The 18,680-nt window shown below is 34.5% G+C and overlaps 1 protein-coding gene across 1 annotated transcript in view; it reads right to left on the minus strand.

Moving 5' to 3' along the window:
* The window catches only part of LOC134530281 (trichohyalin-like), a 289,318-nt gene that overhangs the window by 49,102 nt on the left and 221,536 nt on the right, over positions 1-18,680 (minus strand). The window contains exons 4-7 of the mRNA XM_063364988.1: positions 13,792-13,916; positions 11,475-11,750; positions 5,209-5,376; positions 1,573-1,740 (exon numbers count right to left, since the gene is read on the minus strand). Coding sequence (XP_063221058.1) covers positions 1,573-1,740; positions 5,209-5,376; positions 11,475-11,750; positions 13,792-13,916 — 737 coding nt within the window. The remainder of the gene's footprint in view (positions 1-1,572; positions 1,741-5,208; positions 5,377-11,474; positions 11,751-13,791; positions 13,917-18,680) is intronic.

The following is an 18,680-nucleotide window of genomic DNA, read 5'->3' on the forward strand; positions in this document are numbered from 1 at the left end:
CAAAAAAAAAACATTAAGATGGTTCATTTGACATGCTAGGTTGTCCAAAAATCATATAAGCTAGTCTCAAGCAAAAAAGTTAGACGTGTAATTGACAAAATATTATTTTATTCAGTAGGATGGCCTGTTCATAATAAAGTGATTAAAACTACGTTCACTGATATGGCCACTGAGTAAGCGACTAATATCATCAATACCCAATGCAACTTTACAAGAAAATTACCTGAATTTACTAATGAAACTGCAATATTTTAATATTTAGGGTTCTTATGGTTAAAGATATCCAAAAAATTGATCTACCAAAAACAAGTAACGAATAACGCATCATTTTAAAACATGCAACGCCCTATCAGAAAGTTCACTATTTTAAAAAAGAGATGTTTATTTATAAATTATTAATATTTAAAATACTGCTGTTAAAAGAATATGCAAGATAAGCAGAAATATTAAAATGAAAATGAACAAAATACTAAGCCATGGTATTGCTCCTAGACCTAATTGCAATTGGTAATGAATGGTACATATTTATAAAGTGAGCAATAAATGTCCTGCTTTTATTATTTATGCAGATCTTTGATGCTGTTAAATAATGAACCTGTAATTTTCTAATTAAAGTTATATATTACAAGTGCAGTAGTAAGTACTGACCAGATGTACAAATGAACAAAAAAATTAATTCTCTCTAGCATGCCGTCTTTGAAAGAACAGTGTTTCATTGTTTAGAAGAAATATTAAGAAACAAAAGCTTACAATGTAACAATAGCAATGTTCCGATACACAAACACGCAAGACAAGATAGCAAACAGACAGTTGCTTTCTGCTGGTAGAAGTAAACTTGCATACGTTTTCCATAGTAGGACAAACAGTGTAGCAAAATTAAGGTTCGTAAACCGAACAACTATTGTAGTACAACATACTACACATTAGATAAACTGCTGATAGAAATAAGTTTTCTTGTAAAGAATATTACAGTAAAGAAGGGTCTTACGTGAGTAAAATTTATTATTTCAGTTTGTTGTTATCTAAAAATATAACCGTCAATTATTAGTTTCTTAAGTTACATATTATTAAATAAGTAATATGTCTGGAAAATCACAGACACAAATAATTTTTATACATATATGTGAAGCATATTTATGCCATATAAATAATAAAACAAGCTTGATTTGAAAGAATTAAAATCAGTATATATTACTGATAAGATGTTGGTATAAAACTCATCACCAAATTTTCTGATAAAAAGCCCGAACCAAATTTACTCACAATAACTAAAACTATTGTTATACTTGGAATGTCATGGTTTTTCTATTCTAAAAAAAAAAAAACTTTATTACTACCTAACAATAAACTGCAAGAAGTTTCCCATACATTATAGAAACTTATTTGATGGACTTACTTGTAGTTTTATTTGTCAGATGTGTGAACCACACTGCACAAAATTGGCCCTTTTTATGCATTTCAGAGATTTTAAAATAAAATACTGGCTGCAGAGTAGCAACTCGCAAAGTGGGACTGTGGATTACCTATCCCAGCACAAACATGCAAAACTTCCAAGGCTGGAAGCGTCCTCACCTTGCGCTGCAGCACGTTGATCTTGCGGTCCTTGATGTCCATGTGGTCCCTCATCTCGTTCAGCTCGTTGTTCAGGCGGTTGCGCTCCTGCGTCGCCTGCGTCGCCGTCAGGGTCTTCTTCTCGATCTGGCGGTTCTTCTCCTCCAGCCGCTGCCGCAGTTCCTCCACCTGCAACACGTGCAGGCGTCAGCCGGGCGGCTCTCCCCCACATGGCCGGTGCTACCGTTGCTACGGCAACGGGGCCCATGCGTCTAGGGGGCCTGCGAAGGAAAGAAAAAAAAACTTAAAACAAAAAAGTAGACAATTTTAAATAAATCATAGAAAACAATTAAACAGTAATGCCTAAATTTAGTTACAGATGAAATATTACATCCAGAGTAATATTATTTGGAATATAGGTACTGTGCGTACAAAACGTGTCTGAATCTAAAACTGTGAGTAACAAAACCACCGCCAATTGACGTGACACCGCATGTTGACAGTGCAGAACACTTACAATCATTTATTCGCCGTTATTCAAAATCAATTTACTTTGAAAATCGAAACACTGACTTAAAACTAGTTTTAATGTGTTTTAAAAATAATTGTGAAAAGGTTGAAAAATTATATAATTAAAACAATATACATAAAGGAAAAAAAAAACATTTTTTTTATCTCTGTTAGAAAAAAAAAGGGGGGGGAGGGGGGCGCATCATGACTTTAAGCAACGGGGCCCACAGAATGATGTGGGGGGTCTGCTCTCCTCCCACCCGTGACCGGGCTTCTGGGCCCGCCCGGTCTGCGGCATGTTCGGTTTTATTCAACTGAATAGCAGTACAGATGGCATATGCCAAAAATACTAAACATTAGCACAACGGACACACACTATTTACAACATAACGATATACCCGCTGCGATACCAGACTTTTTCCTCCTGTCTCTTCTCACAGTCCATGACATTAATAAACATAAATGGACACCATGGCACACGTAACAATACACGATAAAAAATAAACAAGAGCACAGGGGAAAATAGTATAAAAAACCCGGTGCAACACTCGCTGGTACATCTAGCTCCTCTAAATGCAAGACTATAGACTGGTGCTCAGTCTTTTTGTCGCGCATGGGGCAACTATGAGGTTGTAGTGGCAACCATAACATTATATGACGAATAAATGAAGATAAAATTGTAATGCAAGTCCCTTACTTGAGCACTTTATAAAAATTTGTACCAGGTTTTTCACACCTAAAAATTACTCTGAAAACATGTACTTTAGCTATTTTTACTCTCCTAAAAAATACAGTTTAAAAACAAAATGCAGAAACTGAACTACTCATCCGTCCTCAGCGTATTCTTAAGTGCTTTTCGTGAACAGACACCACTCGGATATCTTGTGCAGTGTTCAAGTTGTGTGGTTACTCCGGAAGCTCTGCACGCCGTGTGTGTGCCCCGCGTAGGCGGGGCCCGTAATGTGTCGTCGACAGCAGGGCCGGCGCGTCCATATAGGCGAACTAGGCAACCGCCTAGGGCGCCAAGTAGCTGGGGGCGGCGCGGCACGACACATAACAGCTCATATAATATGTTTAACGATTATTGAAACTAGATGGAAATGGATTTTTGTAACAGTTTGGAATGTTTATATTGATATAAGTAATTATTTAAAGTCCACGGTGACCTGTTTATCATTTGTAATAGGCTAAGTAAAAAGTTAAAAAAAAGCCTGCTTACATTTGATTGTTGACAAAATCTTTGGCTTACGTGATGTATTTTGAGGCAAAAAAATTTTTTTTGGGGTGTCCGGCCCGGGGGGGGGGGGGGGGGGGGGATTTAGGTTTTTCGCCTAGGGCGCCAATTTACCTTGCACCGGCCCTGGTCGACAGCGAGATCACTAGAGCAGGTCAAACACACAACACTCTCCATGGATATGGGGGGGGAGTGATCAGTCATAGACTATAGTAAGGAACCATCCCGGCATTTGCCCAGAGTGATTTCAGGATCATGTGAAATTAGGATAGATGGACCGGGATTCAATCCAAGATCCCCTGTTCCATCTGGCTCCATTTGTACCAAAAATATATGAAAAAGTGGACTATGTCAATTACAGGGTGTAACGGAGAAGAAAAATCAGCTTGTGGCCCATGGAAGACAGGTGTAAAATGATATAATTTTGTAGAGAAACATAATATTTATTCTAAATAAGAACTATGTTTTACTTAAATGAAAATGTAGCTGAAATACATTGTTTTAAAATTGATTTAAAAACTTTCAAAATGGATTTATAAAAAAAATCACATGTGCCAATTTGTGATTTCTTATATTTATATGGCTCATTATTTATCTTCACTATACGTATATAGACACACACACACACACACACTTTGCAGGAAAACTATTAAATCTTTCATTTTCAAGAAAATGGAACAAAGCCTTAAAGTAGCTAACTTGCCAATGCAGTATAAAAATTAAAAACTTTTAGCATCCATATTGTGGCTGTACTGCGTACCAACATGTGGTGCACTAACAGAACCATTGCATTATGTGCGATTTTTTTGTGAATGGTATCGCTAACGTCGTCCCACAAAAAAGACATGTTTCTGTTAACTTTTAAATGCAAACGTAATTCATACAAGCTTCGGACCAAACACCTGGAACAAAAATAGGGTGGCAAAAATTGGTTTTTCAATGATTACAGGGGTTGTTAGTAGAGACAATCTGGTCGAAATTTATGTCTTTATGCAACTAAACAGAACAAAGCCACCCAATGCTCTTTAAATGTTTAAATAGTTGCGTATTAATATTTGTTTCAATTGCAATTTTATAACTTGATGTAAGCTTTTGGACATACGCCATTGCTAAGCACATGTATGTCTGTAGAAGAAAACTACAAAAAACACAAAAGACAAAAACACAAATTAAGCAAAAAATTTCTGTTGTCAACAGGATATAAACACCACATAATATTACATAACAGGAATATGGTCAACAAACAAAGAAAAACAAAGAAAAATGGACAAACAGAACGGAAAAAAAACCACAAATGATGACAGCACAAAAATATTTAACTCAAAAAAAAATCAGAACAACAGTTGAAACGAGACAAAAACACGACAAAACGAAAAGATGAAACAAACACAATAGTTTTCTAAAACAGAAACAAGCGACGTTTCGGGTACTGATAGCAGTTCCCGAAACGTCGCTTGTTTCTGTTTTAGAAAACTATATTGTTTGTTTCATCTTTTCGTTTTGTCATGTTTTTGTATCGATTCAACTGTTGTTCTGAATTTTTTTTCCCAATATTTTTGTACTGTTTTCATTTGTGTTTTTTTTTTCCGTTCTGTTAGTCCATTTTTCTTTGTTTTTCTTTGTTTGTTGACCATATTCCTGTTATGGAATATTATGTGGTGTTTATATCCTGTTGACAACAGCAATTTTTTGCTTAATTTGTGTTTTTGTCTTTTGTGTTTTTTGTAGTTTTCTTCTACAGACATACATGTGCTTAGCAGTGGCGTATGTCCAAAAGCTTACATGAAGTCATGCAATCCAGTGCACAAATCTTTCAAAGATAATTGCAATTTTATAGACAACGTGAATCTTTACTCTTCATTTCTTTTTCCAGTTCTAGACCAAGACGGGTGCGGAACGCGGCAGCCACTCACGTCGGCCTGCAGCATGTTGTAGTGCTCCTCCTTGGCGCACAGCGACTCCTTCAGCACGGCGATGTGGCGCTGGTAGTCCTGGTGCTGCTCCTCCAGGGTCTTCATCTTGGCGCTCATGGCCAGGATCTCCTGGTCGCGGCGCTGGATCTCCGCGCGGAACTCCTCCAGCTGCGCGCGGGGGGACAGGGCCGCGGCTCGTGAGCTCACGCAACACGCACTGTACACACACTGTACAGAACCAGGGTGGCAGGGGGCAGAAACTACACTTCACACCCCACTACCCCTTTACGCTTCTTCAGTTCGGCATGCCCGAGACCACGACTGCATTAGCGAGTTGGCCGGATTAACCAACGGCAACATACTTAGTTTTAACTGGAACACAAAGTGTGAAAACGTGAAAGTATAAAAGTATAAAAGCAGGGGCGCAACAACAGGGGGGAAGGGTATTTTGCCCCCCCCCCCCCCCCTTTTGAAACCTTGAAGTGGGGGCAAACGGGAGCAAATAAAGTGCTGTGTAATCAATTTTTAGATGATAAAACTGCTTAAATAGCATCATTTTCCACCTTGAAATACAAATTTTCCCGGGGGAGGACCCCCCGACCCCCCGCTTCAATAGGGAGGGGGGGGGGGGATCGATGATTTGATTCTTTATAAAAACGTATATTGCCCCCCATTTGGAAATTTAGTTGTTGCGCCCCTGTATAAAAGTATACTAGTATGCTATAAAAGTATACTATAAAAGTAGAACCACCGTACCGAAATGAAAACTGACAGCTGAGTGAACTAAAAAAACGCCAGCAGCGCAGTAATGCAACCTGGCGGTCAAAATCAACAGCCATAATAATCCACACGCAAAAACTGAACGCGAGCGGCTCGATTGGAGATGGATTTAGAGAATGTTCCAAACCGTAGAATGCATGATTAAATACCTTTCATGAGTAGATTTAACTGAAGAGCCTGAGCTTACTTTCGGAAAAAAAAAAAAAAAAAAAAAAAAGGACTTGTGGTTTGAAAAACCGTTGTGAGAAAATTGCTTGTTAGCAAGCACCTACATAGTCATATAAGTTTCTGCCCCCTCACACAGATTTAAATATACCTTAAAGCTTGTGTTATTTTTCTTTCTCATATCCTCTAACCATAGATTATTTACAATAGTTGATACAGTAAAAGCATATTGATGAAATAACCAGGCAGGTATCAATTTGTGATGGAATAAAGAGAACCTAGTCCAGTCATGTGCAAAGTTTACATGAAAAAACACACACACACAGCATGAAAACAAAGGGTACTGCCGACACATGAGGACAACTATTGTGCGAGGAAATACAAGAAAAATATTTCCGTCTAATACAAATCAAAAGTGACAGGGCATAACATTTTGCAAGGACTGAACATTCATTACATCCATTTAAACATAACATGACACCAGCTAAAATAATTTTTATGAATAAGTTAATTGATTATTGAAAAGAATTTTATTTACTTGCCCTGAAAAAAAAGTAATGATAAAATCAACTTGCACTAAAAATGATTGACACATATTTTCAACTGCAACGCATACTTTAAGAATGTTAAATTGTTACATGATTAAATAAGTGAAACTCACAAAACATACAAACAAATGTTACAATAGTGCCCAAACTGTGCAAGTTAACTATGTGTGTTCAGTGTTATAGAATGCAGTAAAATATTTCAAGCTAAACAACAATATTTATGCTGAAAAATGTGCAGAATACAGAACAGTAATACATAATTCTGGATTAGTTGCACTTATAGGAGAATGACTTGAGTTAGAAGTGAATTGACATGGAGTGGCGATGATGATCTTGGTAATTATACTTTACTTTAAATTTATTTATATACATTTCTAAATTATTTACAGTCTGATTAACACTAGAACAAACAGAATTCTGCAATTTATTTCACTTCCTGTATGTACCACTCCTGGTGATCACTGGAAGTAGAGCTTAAAGTCAAAGCCTCTGTTACAATGCACTTTCAGCAGATACTACACTGAAGTATAGTTGAGTGTAAATAACAGTTAAAAATGAAACATTTGCAAGTAATATTAGGTAACTTTATCAATATTTATACTATACTTACATAGCCTAACTTTAAGAGAAAACGTTGTATGTACCTGTTTATTTTTATCTAAAACACCACTGAAAATTAATTAAATTATATTTTTTAATACTGCATTAATTTTTCCACCAATTGAACTAAGGCTTTTAACTACGTTGCAACCACAGAGATTATGTCATGATACGGTGCACACACAATGCCCCTAAGAGATACAAATAAGGTGTGAGTTATGCAATAACTTGGTGCCACCACGACAAACTTTTAGGGAACCAATGACTGTACCTGGCACTGCGAAGTCCGCCAGCACCAATACTCCTGTGTCGTTTAAAACACACATACACATCGCACAGCTTTACACACATGTGTCACCACTTGATAGCAATGTACACAACAGCACGTGAATGTAGTTACGAGATAAACACTATCGAAATAACACAACAACACCATTTATTTATTTTTAATCTACTCACGCACCAAAGAGACCACCTGACATGCAGAAAAATGCACCAAAGTGCAATTCTCAGAGTGATCTGTCTAACTAACTACTAAGTAAGTCACTAAACAACATGCTCTTATCACTGTGCTTTAAGCAGGTAATTTTACTACTCATTAGTCATTAGCAAAGCTGAAGCTTCCTAAGGCTATCTATTTAAAGCATCAAAATCAAAAAGTAAAAGAGTTTGTTGGGACTAATATAAAGGTATTTCATTCTGACACAACTTACGGTACTTACACTATAAGCAACAGCATTCGATCTAAAATCTAGGTGCTGTGAAATGCTATGTTAAAGGCTGTAATAAAAAAGGGATTACTCCTAGATATACTGTCTAGCACCAAATAATGTGAAATTATTATGAAATATGCACACATGTACTTGAAATCTCAAGTACTGTATCAAATAAAACTGCCCATCTGTAACTAGGAACTATCATCACTATTCCACAGATGCCTATGAGTCATTCAAAATGTTCTTGTACTATTCTAATATTATTTTCAAACCTGCCGCTAAAAAAATATTTTATTGCACATCTCTCATGTTTTGAATGCGTGCACAACGTTAATATCGTGTATCATTTCACATATGAATTGATCTGCGTGTGAAAGTAATTTTGCACTTTTGTAGCCCCCAAATTCTAACAAAGCTATCAATCTGCACGAACCTGTTATGAATAACTTCCCACAATATTCATAGCAAATAAACTTTTTTTTCTACAAGTAACTTAGACGTTATACCTACATCTTCACTTACTTTCAGTTAAAGTTAAAATCATTATGAAATAATTTTGGGACCTTCGGGTTTTATAGAAGTGAGCTTACCTTTTTGTAATACACGTCTTCCCACATTATTCAATGTACTCATACACACTCCTCCATCCTAGCTGGAAGAACTATCATTTTTAACCATGCTGTACGCTGTCTAGTTTACACAATGTTGAATCTACTTATCATGGATGTTATAATTTCATGTTTGGCGTTCATATACTATTCTCACAAATGTGAGAAGCTTTGATCTTGTCATGCCGACCAAACATAAGAACCCTGAGTTGAGCTAGGTGTTCCCACGGGGCATACACGGAAGCCTTGGGAGCAGGTAGGGCGTGTGATCTAGTCTAGGTCACCATGCGACTAGACTACAGCTATGTGGACAACGCTGCTTGCAGCTCGAAGAAGGGAGAGTGCACGACAGTCGAAGACGCGGGGGATGACGGTAAGGGAGGGATGAGAAGGGGTGCGGGAGTGGTTCCGAGCTCATGCTGGCTGTGGAGAAACACTTAACACGCACACACACATATAGACTGGCAACGCAGGTAGCAGAGGGCTAGAGGTCGTTGTAGGGGAAAGACAGTCCGTCAAGGTGGCAAAATGTCAAGACACTCCAGAGAAAGAGAGAGAGACAGAGAGGCCAAAACTAGGCAAGACACACCAACTAGAAGCCGTGAGGTGCAACCACGGGCGTCGCAGGGGTGGACGTGAACTGCACGGGCAGGAGAAACTTAAAGCATAACATTAACCTTCGTCACAGTGTGTAACAAAAAGGACCAAAGAACAATTTGACTTCATTATCCTATCTTATTTCCACATAGGTAGGTAAAATGAAACCGTTCAGCACTTGCAAAGATATGATATTGAATCCAATCATTATTTTCACTGAATTTTACACTCCGTAATTCATGAAATTTCACTTCAGCTAAGATTTGAGCTATTTTTTTTAAAATTAAAACTGACGAATGAAATATATGCAAAACAAAAAAGGGCTGTTCAGGTGCAGTATTATAAGCTATTCACAATTATGTTTCTGCAAATTCTCATGTTAAGGCCCGGTCATACACACCACATTAATTGTTTCAATTTATTGTTATTACTTGTCTATTAATTATCACAATAGTTATCTAGAAGTTGTTTAGTTGCAGATTTTGTCACCAGATATTTATCAAAATGATTGTTAAAACTTGTGTGATTTTTTTACTACTATCAGATAAATGCTTAGTAAATATCTGACTAAAAAAAAATAATAGTAATTACAAGAAAATGAAATAACTAAAATGGTGTGTGAGACGGAACCTAAAGAAGAACTTATATCTGTACTTCCAGAGGACAAAGTTAACAGGAATTTCCCTAAGAGTTAAAATATTACTGTTACCTACATTACAAACATAAGTGTCTTTTTCTTATAAACAGTCAAACCCAGAACTAAGTCTGAGTTATGCATGGGTGCAGTTCTAGAATCAATTTTTTTTTTCAATCAGTATTTGTATCTTCACTTTTTGTATATAATTTTGACCAGAAGAAATCTGCTTATTGGATCATTTCATTACCAAACTTGAACATACCTAATGCCCTCATTTTTTAATACTAATTTTGAACTAATGGTTGTTGTATTGGCATATGGTTAGGTACCAATTTGCACAATATATTTCAACCTATTAAATTTAATTTCATTAATACTTGCACTATTTTGTAAGTAAAAAACTTTTCATATTTTTGCACATACACCTAGTTGTAAAAATGAACTATTTTTATGCAACTGAGTCATTTAAAGGGTCGAAACTGCTTCAATTATGGTCTTGCATCCATAAAAGGGATAACTGAATAACAGATTGTACTGTATACTGTTATCTTTCTAGAGTATTTGACAAAAAATCTATTTTGTTATGGCAAAAAGATGTCTAAAAACAAAAATTTTTGAAATTTATTTTAAAATATACTAAATTACATATTTACGAAACAAAAAGAACTTTTGGGGATTTCACTTTGGTAATTTTATTTCAATATATTAGATTAATTCTAAATAAAAATTTACAGATTACTGGAGTTTTGTTTCTTCAGTTCAAATATGCTTTTCAAAAACATTTCCTAACAAACTCATGTTATTTAACTCTGGTACAAAAACTGGTATAATATTGATACAAATTAAGAAAGTAATAAAACTGTGTTTTGTTTTGACATTTAAATAATATCTCAATATATTCAACTGTGTGGCTACTACTTTAATTGTAATTTAAGTTTAAATTCAGAAGCAATAATATATTTTCAGAGTTACACAAAAATTATTTGTTGAAAAAACTAGAACTTATAAGTATTATTATATTCTGTAACATTTTAAAGTAAGTTCTTAGAAATTAAATACGTGATGATTTAGTATAATATATTCTCATATTTATTTTTAAAAAAACTTGGTGGAAGAAGAAGGCAAGCACTTGATTTAAAGACGTATTTTCCTATTACTAGAAACGTAAATGAAAAGATACCCATTAAGTTCTCGTTTGTCTACAGTAAGAAAAGATGATTGAATTTTCCAAAGTCCCTTTTATTGCAAACTGTCACTCGAAACTGAATGGGAGAACAAATAAAGATCACACCAGTTTCAGGCTACAAGATGCGGTAGCTCAGCAGTTCCCATTCTCTTTAGCTCTGTCCACTCCAAATCCAAAACTCAAAAAAAAAAAAAAAAAAAAAAAAAAACAAACACTGAAACTGAAAAAAAAATTATATTGAAATTTGGTTCAATTTATGGTGATAAATTCAGTTGAAACTGAAATGAAAAGCAAATCAAACAAAGCAAACAAACCTCTCCTTTCAAGGAGAGAAAGTATGGCTAACCCGTGTGTTGACAGGAGACTATAAGAGATAGAGAGGTATGTATAGGTAGACAAGCGTAGCGTGGTCCGTCTGCGCCAACTTACTTGCCGCTTATAGCCATAATCGTGCTTATGGTCCTGCGGCTCAGGCATGGGAGAAGGTATACGGCAGCTCGCATATTCACACGCGGAGCGGATCCTATCCAGCTCTTGCTCCAAGAGCGCAACCTCCTTCTCCAGCGTTGCAATGCGAGCGTCCTTTGTTTCCAGAATGGCGGTCAAGGTACTGTTACAGGGGCCGACGGTGGAATTTTGGGTGTGCAACGCTTTCTCTAACTGCATCTGCAGGGCTCTAAGAGTCTCATTGGTGGCCTTTAGCTCCTGCGGTTACCAAGCAAACAAAATGAAAAAAGAAATGAAACACAAACTGGATCAACAAAGTTCAATCAGGATCTAGCATCTACTTATTCAGGTATGTACATATCGCACTGCTTCGGACAATCCTTAATAGGCTTGCATTTAAACTAAAAAAATAACTCTCATTTATGTGTTAAGGTTTTTAAAGGTGAACAGGGGAAATGAATGGGAAATTTCAAATTACCAAAAATTAGAATTTACTAAAAATGTTGAATTTTTGTTTATAGTAAAAAGATGGATTAGTATGCAAACAAGAACATTCTAGCATCTACTTATCCAGGTACATATCGCACTGCTTCGGACAATCCTTAATAGGCTTGCATTTAAACTAAAAAAAAATAAATAACTCTCAACTATGTGTTAAGATTTTTAAAGGTGAACAGGGGAAATGAATGGGAAATTTCAAATTACCAAAAATTAGAATTTACTAAAAAAGTTATATTTTTGTTTATAGTAAAAAGATGGATTAGTATGCAAGCAACAACATTTATTTATGTATTATGTATTAATTTCAGCAAGTTAAAAAAAATCTAAATTAAACTAACATGTAACAGCTTAATCAAGCATATGACACAATTACCACACCCTTCCAGCTAAATTAAGCAATTCACATTTGAAATAACAAAAGCAAGATATTGACAGTGATTACTGAAATTACATAAAATTTAGGTTTAAAAGATTTTAATCAAGACTTTTCTCTTTATTATTAAAATGTTAAGATAAGTTACTAAAGAATTATTTTATATTGTGAAAACAAAATGTGATATTTTCAAAATAGTATGTAAATCAAAACTATTTGCTTCTTTTATTTCATTTATATGTGTAACTTAGCTAAAACTTAAATAGGAATGAAATTATTGTTTTTTTTTAATTAAAAATTATTAAATACATAATTTTAAATCTCAAAGATTTTAAAACTAATAAAATTATGGTTCTGCAAGAGTAAAATTCATACAATTATACAATTAGCTTTATATTTTTATTTAGATTATTAGCTAGCTATATGATATTTAGTGGATTATCTTTCAACTATAGTTGCATGCAAAAATCATCAAGGATTGAACCAAACAGTAATTTTTGGCTACTGTATGGATTAACAATTTACTAACTCTGGAAACTAACTATAGATAAAACTGAAATCCAATAATAATAATAATAATAGGATTTTAACAGGCAAAAAAAAAATATCATTCTACATAAAACAATGAATAAATAGGGGTTCTCCAAATTAAAACATTGAAAATTTTGTTCAGGAAGGATCAAAAACTTAAGAAAATGTAATGTCATTACAAATACCTAGAGGTGATGAGGGATTATAAAATTTTTAAAATACATATAAAAACCATTATATTATGACATTTGTTGTTAATTTTGCACAAATTCACAGCCAATCAACTCCATTCACAAACATTAGTTTTAATTTGCCAATCATATTTACCTGTCCATGATGTTTCTTAAAACATATCACAATAACAAATTTGTTTAGTTAAAAAACAAACACTCTGTGTACAACAGAATCAAATGCACATACATAACTATAAAATAAAAATCATACAAACAGTAGCCAATTAGAAACATAATTGAAATAATGACTCTGGTTTTGGAGGCACACAACGCGCCCTCCGGCCAGGTAGACCGCAGGGCGCACACAGGTGAACTAAGACATTACAGTAAGCTAAGCAACCAATGGTTATGGATGGTTAAGAGGGCTGTGTCAGGGTAAGGGAAAGCTATGTACATAACAGGAGGGGCAGCCAAAGACACCACATATTACCCACAACACCAGAAATATGATTAGCGTTAACTGAGAGAGGAGGAAAAAAAAAAGAGTACATAAACGACTGTTAACTGTTACTGTTAATGGAAACCACAAACAAATAATGTAAAAGGAAAAAAACAGAACTGTTATCACAATCAGCCACAGCGATATAAAGGTAAGTGACAAGTGGTTTCTGAACCAGTCTGTTTTTTTTTTGTAAGCTTCCACCGAGAAGGTGGTACTCACTCGCTTGCCCTTTGAGACCTCCAGGTCCCGCTCTCTCAACAATGACTCATAGTGGCGTATCCTAGCCTCACTCTCAATCAGTCTGGCTTCTAACTCCAGTCTCTCTTCGTCTAGCATTTTACCACCTACAAACATCCAAAGCAACGTAAACAACACAAAAACTAAAAAATAAAATAATCATGGAACATGGAAGTGACGAACTGATTTCCGTCCCTTTTCTCCGGCCGGAGTCCTCCCGGTAATCCTTACTGCTCCTTCCTAAGTATCCAGGAGGTTCAGAAAGTTGAAATAAAACAAAACAAATAAAAAAATAATGAAAGGAAAGTAGTGCGTGAGTTCTTTTTTTTTTTTTTTTTGCAGCAGATGTGCAGGTGAAGGGTTGCAGGCATTCTAGCAAACTCAGATCAACACCGCAGCATTCTACCAGAAGCTTCAGGTCTGGAGAGAAGACAAGTGGAAGTGACAATGACGGAACGCTGCCAGAAGCATATGGTGGAATGTCCCGTTGCAACACCGTGTCTGGTGCTGCCAACTAGCCTGTGGTACTTGGCAGTAATGACAATTAAAAACATCTCAGTAGTACAACTAACTGCACAAACTAAAACTGCACAAATAACACAATTTATTTTTGTAAAAATATAATAAAACAATATGTACATCAAAATTTGGTGAAAAGCAATTTAATTTTTTTTTTTAAATATTTGGTAATAATGAATTGTCATACCAACTAGGGTGTCGACCTACATATTCTGTTTTTCAAATGCACGTATAGCACACAACCAAATTTTAATAGACTAAACTAATTTTTCAGATATTTGTGACAATATTACTCACATAAAATTATGCACAAGAGCAAAAAAAAATTATATTCATGTTGAACTAAAATAAAATCTATTATGCGTATCACAGCTCCTGAGATGATAAAAGTGAGAAATGGAGTCCAGGCTCCTAACCACAATACGCTTAGACATTTGAAACACTTTTAGGTAACTTAATGACAAGCTAATGATGAAGTATTGTAATGAATCACAGAAACATTATTGCAGCACATAACTTAGAAACAGTTGATTATACGACTGTACTATGCTTGTATACCAAAAAACCAGAGTAAGATATATAATGTCAGAGATGATAATAAGTCCCCACAATTTAAATATAGTTTTTATGACATCCGTTACAACCAAGTGTTGTTCACAGTTTCATAAACCAGAAACTTTGGTCTGCTCAATAATCATGACAGGTGTTAGATGTTACGACTACTTGAGGTTGAGTGGCAGGCAAAAATACATCCATAAAATGGTAAGTCGAGAGAGATTGTGGCAAAAACAAACTGCTTCTGTCTTTCATCACTGTTTGTTGTGTGTACATAAATAAAAAAAGCATTATCATAGAGCCAAAATTTGAATTTTTATATTTTGGAAAAATTTATTGTACAAAACTTAAAAATTTTAATGTTTAATTTTTATTTTTAAAAATATAGTAAGTTACATGTCACTCATTTCCTGTATAAATTTATTCAATTAATTAAACTTGGTATATATTATAATTTATTTATCAAAAAAAGACTCCATGTTACTGAAGCTATTAAAATTTCATAACTTTTTAGCATAGGGAAAAAAATTGAATGAATGTGTGGTTGAGATTTTTTTTTTTTGGTACTGACATGTTCTCGAATTTTAATTTTACTTTTTTCACTGTTTTATTATTATAATAATGTTAATATGAATTTTAAAAAACATCAATTAGCAATGTTGGAAGTCCAATTTACTTCTGCATTTCCTTGTGATGTATCAGATATTGACTGTTTTATTTAAATTTATATTTATATTAATTCAATTTTTAACTAAAACTTTTTTACTTTGTACTTTTCCAGTATACATAAAAAAGATAATACACTAAAAACTAAATAAATTATTATGCATAGTATATACGCATTTATCTTCTAAATACATTGAAGGATTATAAATTGTACATTTTAATAGACCAAATAAGGTAATTCAGGTGTATTTCTTTACATTTTGTGTTATGGTTTTCATTTAGGTGCAATGCAATGTATAGACTTGCATTTCAATATTATGGCTTGTGTCGATCAGGAACTACGCCTCTTCTGCCAGCCCAATGTTACCCGCCAAAAGTAACTCCCCAGTGCTTAAATCTCATACAGTTCCACAGTCCGGTAACTTGTTTCAATTACATTTACTATTGTCAACTTTTCATTCAATGCCCCAAGTGTTGCAGCTGCTGAAACGTTGACGGAGCACGTGGGTTTCGGAACGCACCCTGTTCTGAAATACATTTTACAAACTGCTAAATTGAAATAATAACTTAACTAAATAATATTACTGCAAAAGAGCGTCTGTTTGGTTGTAAGGATTTTATTGAAGTGTTTATTTTGCTTCGCCTTCGGTACAGTTTTTAAATTGATCTAATGGTCATCTAGTTCAGCGGCCAGACGCCTTCCAGCAGCTACTGTGCACTGCGCCAGCATAGTCTCTTGAGATCACCACCCAAGGTAGGATGCTCAACAGACCCTGAGGACTTCAACTTTTACGTCACCGATTCGTTGGGATCCGCCGGTCTCCATGTTCAAAAATATTTTTGTTTTTCCCCCGGGCCTTCTTTGGGTGGTGGACTGTTTATCAGAAATATTTCATTCCCATTTTATAGACTTTTTAATTTAAAACCGCAACCGCTTACTTAGTCCATGAGCCATTTCAAATAGTTTTAAATGTATTCTAACTTAACTTAATATTGTACGAGAGCTGTGACCAATAAAACCAATCTTTCCAGTTAACATACTGTATCTTTTGAATGGCCACGTGTTCGATGACACAAAGCTGAGGCGTGTGGGATGCTTAAAGAGCCCACTGTAAGCATATTGCTTTAAGCAGTAAATAAGAGTGCCCGATGCTTAGAGCGGGCCAGGCCCAGTGTTAGGAAGTATTAGGGTAAATAAGAGTCTTGCACCCACGCAGGTAACGTCACGACCCTGTTAATTAAAGTCTCCGCCGGGTCCGCATGCCCTTCCAAGTGGTGGCGCCCTACAGAATCAACTGATGTTTACCATAGCCAATCCCAACAACCCCCAGGGACTTCGCGCTATTCACCACAAAATTGTGTCTCGTATTAAACTGAAAATTTCTGGAATAAAAGCTATATAGTTTTCAGTGTTTTTTTATTTAATTTTTTCTTCCCCCCCCCCCCCCCCTTCCCCCTTCAGATTCAAAACCAATCTTTCCAGTAGTGTTCTTAGTTCTCAGTGTAGCATATAGAACAAACTCAGAAGCAAACCTATTTAGAACAAAAACCAACTTGAGGTTAGCTTGTACAATTAATTTTATGTTTCTAAGTTTAAAATAAGAAATATTGCATGAATATTGTTGCAAATTCAAAAACACATCTACGCATGATAATCAGATGATGATACGTTCAATTAACTACTATTTACAAAAATTAAACTTGATACTGCAAATTATTTTCTTGCACGTCAGATGGGGCATTCCAATATGCTTCTCCCAGCGAACACACAAAAAATCAACCAACTGAAGGTGCTTGCCCCTGTCACATGGCTGTAGGGAGCCTAAAAAAAAGAATGATAGGACAGGACATGGCAACAAACGAATAAACAAGCAAACAAAACATGTGGTCTAGAAGTTTCCGGTGCAGGGGACGCAGCAAAAACAAAACTGCTGAAAAAAAAACCATTAAAATAACATTCAATAATGGTAGCTACTTTACAGCAAAGAAAAACTATGGCAGAAAAATTATGTCAGAAAGAGGAAAGATTGTAAATACTCGCTACACGTGAATATTTAATTACTAAAAAGATTACACCACAAAATGTTATCCACCTGTTTTTGAGCCAAAACTTGCATTTGTTGAAACATTTGCCTTTCTTCCTCTTTCCCTAAAACAGAATATTATTTTGTTGAACAAACAATGCCAATTCCAACAATTAACACTGAAGAAAAAATTTTTTTATTTAATGATACAAAATTTTATTGAATTATTTTAACCCTTCCCAAATTTAGTACTATTAATTTTTTTTTGCAAATACATATTTTTTGCATCTAATCACGTGAGAACACTTGCAGATTATGGTAATCTTTCATTCAGTAAGCATTACATATGCATTACTAATGAAAAACACATCTAATGCTACCATGCTTCTCACTTACATGCAGCAAAAATAGAAAATTAAAATAAAAGATAAATCTACTATTACAAATAAAAGTTGACAATTTTGAAAATAACATTAAATTGTAGACTACCGCATAAGTACAAGTTCTGATAGTAAATTCATTTTGGAGGACATAAGTATTTATTATAAATTTACTTCCCAATAATTGTTACATTAAATATGTATCATTTATACATACATTGCTACAAAATAGTTTCAAAAAAAAAGGATGATTAAAAACTACTCATTGAACTAGATTAATGTATGTTAGTTAACACATTACACAAAACTAACAATTATAAGTACATATATTATTAAAAAAAAAATAGCATTATACAAAGAAAAATTTAAATGACCAACTTTCTTCACTACAGCAACATATAGAAAAACAATCCAAAACTTTTGTCAAAATTTTAAATGGGACAACTTATATTTACTACAAAAAAGGTTGAGAAATTTTGCTATTGCTTCAAAAAATAAAAAAAAATTCAAATGTAAAAAACTTTAACATAATTTTAAAATTTTAACATATATATCATATATTATGTATTGATACTTTAGGTAAATTTCTTCCTCAATTTTATTTAAGAGCATATGAAATGTAATTTGTAATTCATGTAGGATTCCTAAAAAAGACATACTGTTTAATTTTTGGCATATAAGTACATGACATATTTCTGCATGTACTAACATAAAGTCCGACCAATGG

The sequence above is a fragment of the Bacillus rossius genome, chromosome 3 (assembly GCF_032445375.1).
Source record: "Bacillus rossius redtenbacheri isolate Brsri chromosome 3, Brsri_v3, whole genome shotgun sequence".
In the NCBI taxonomy this organism is placed as follows: Eukaryota; Metazoa; Arthropoda; class Insecta; order Phasmatodea; family Bacillidae; genus Bacillus; species Bacillus rossius.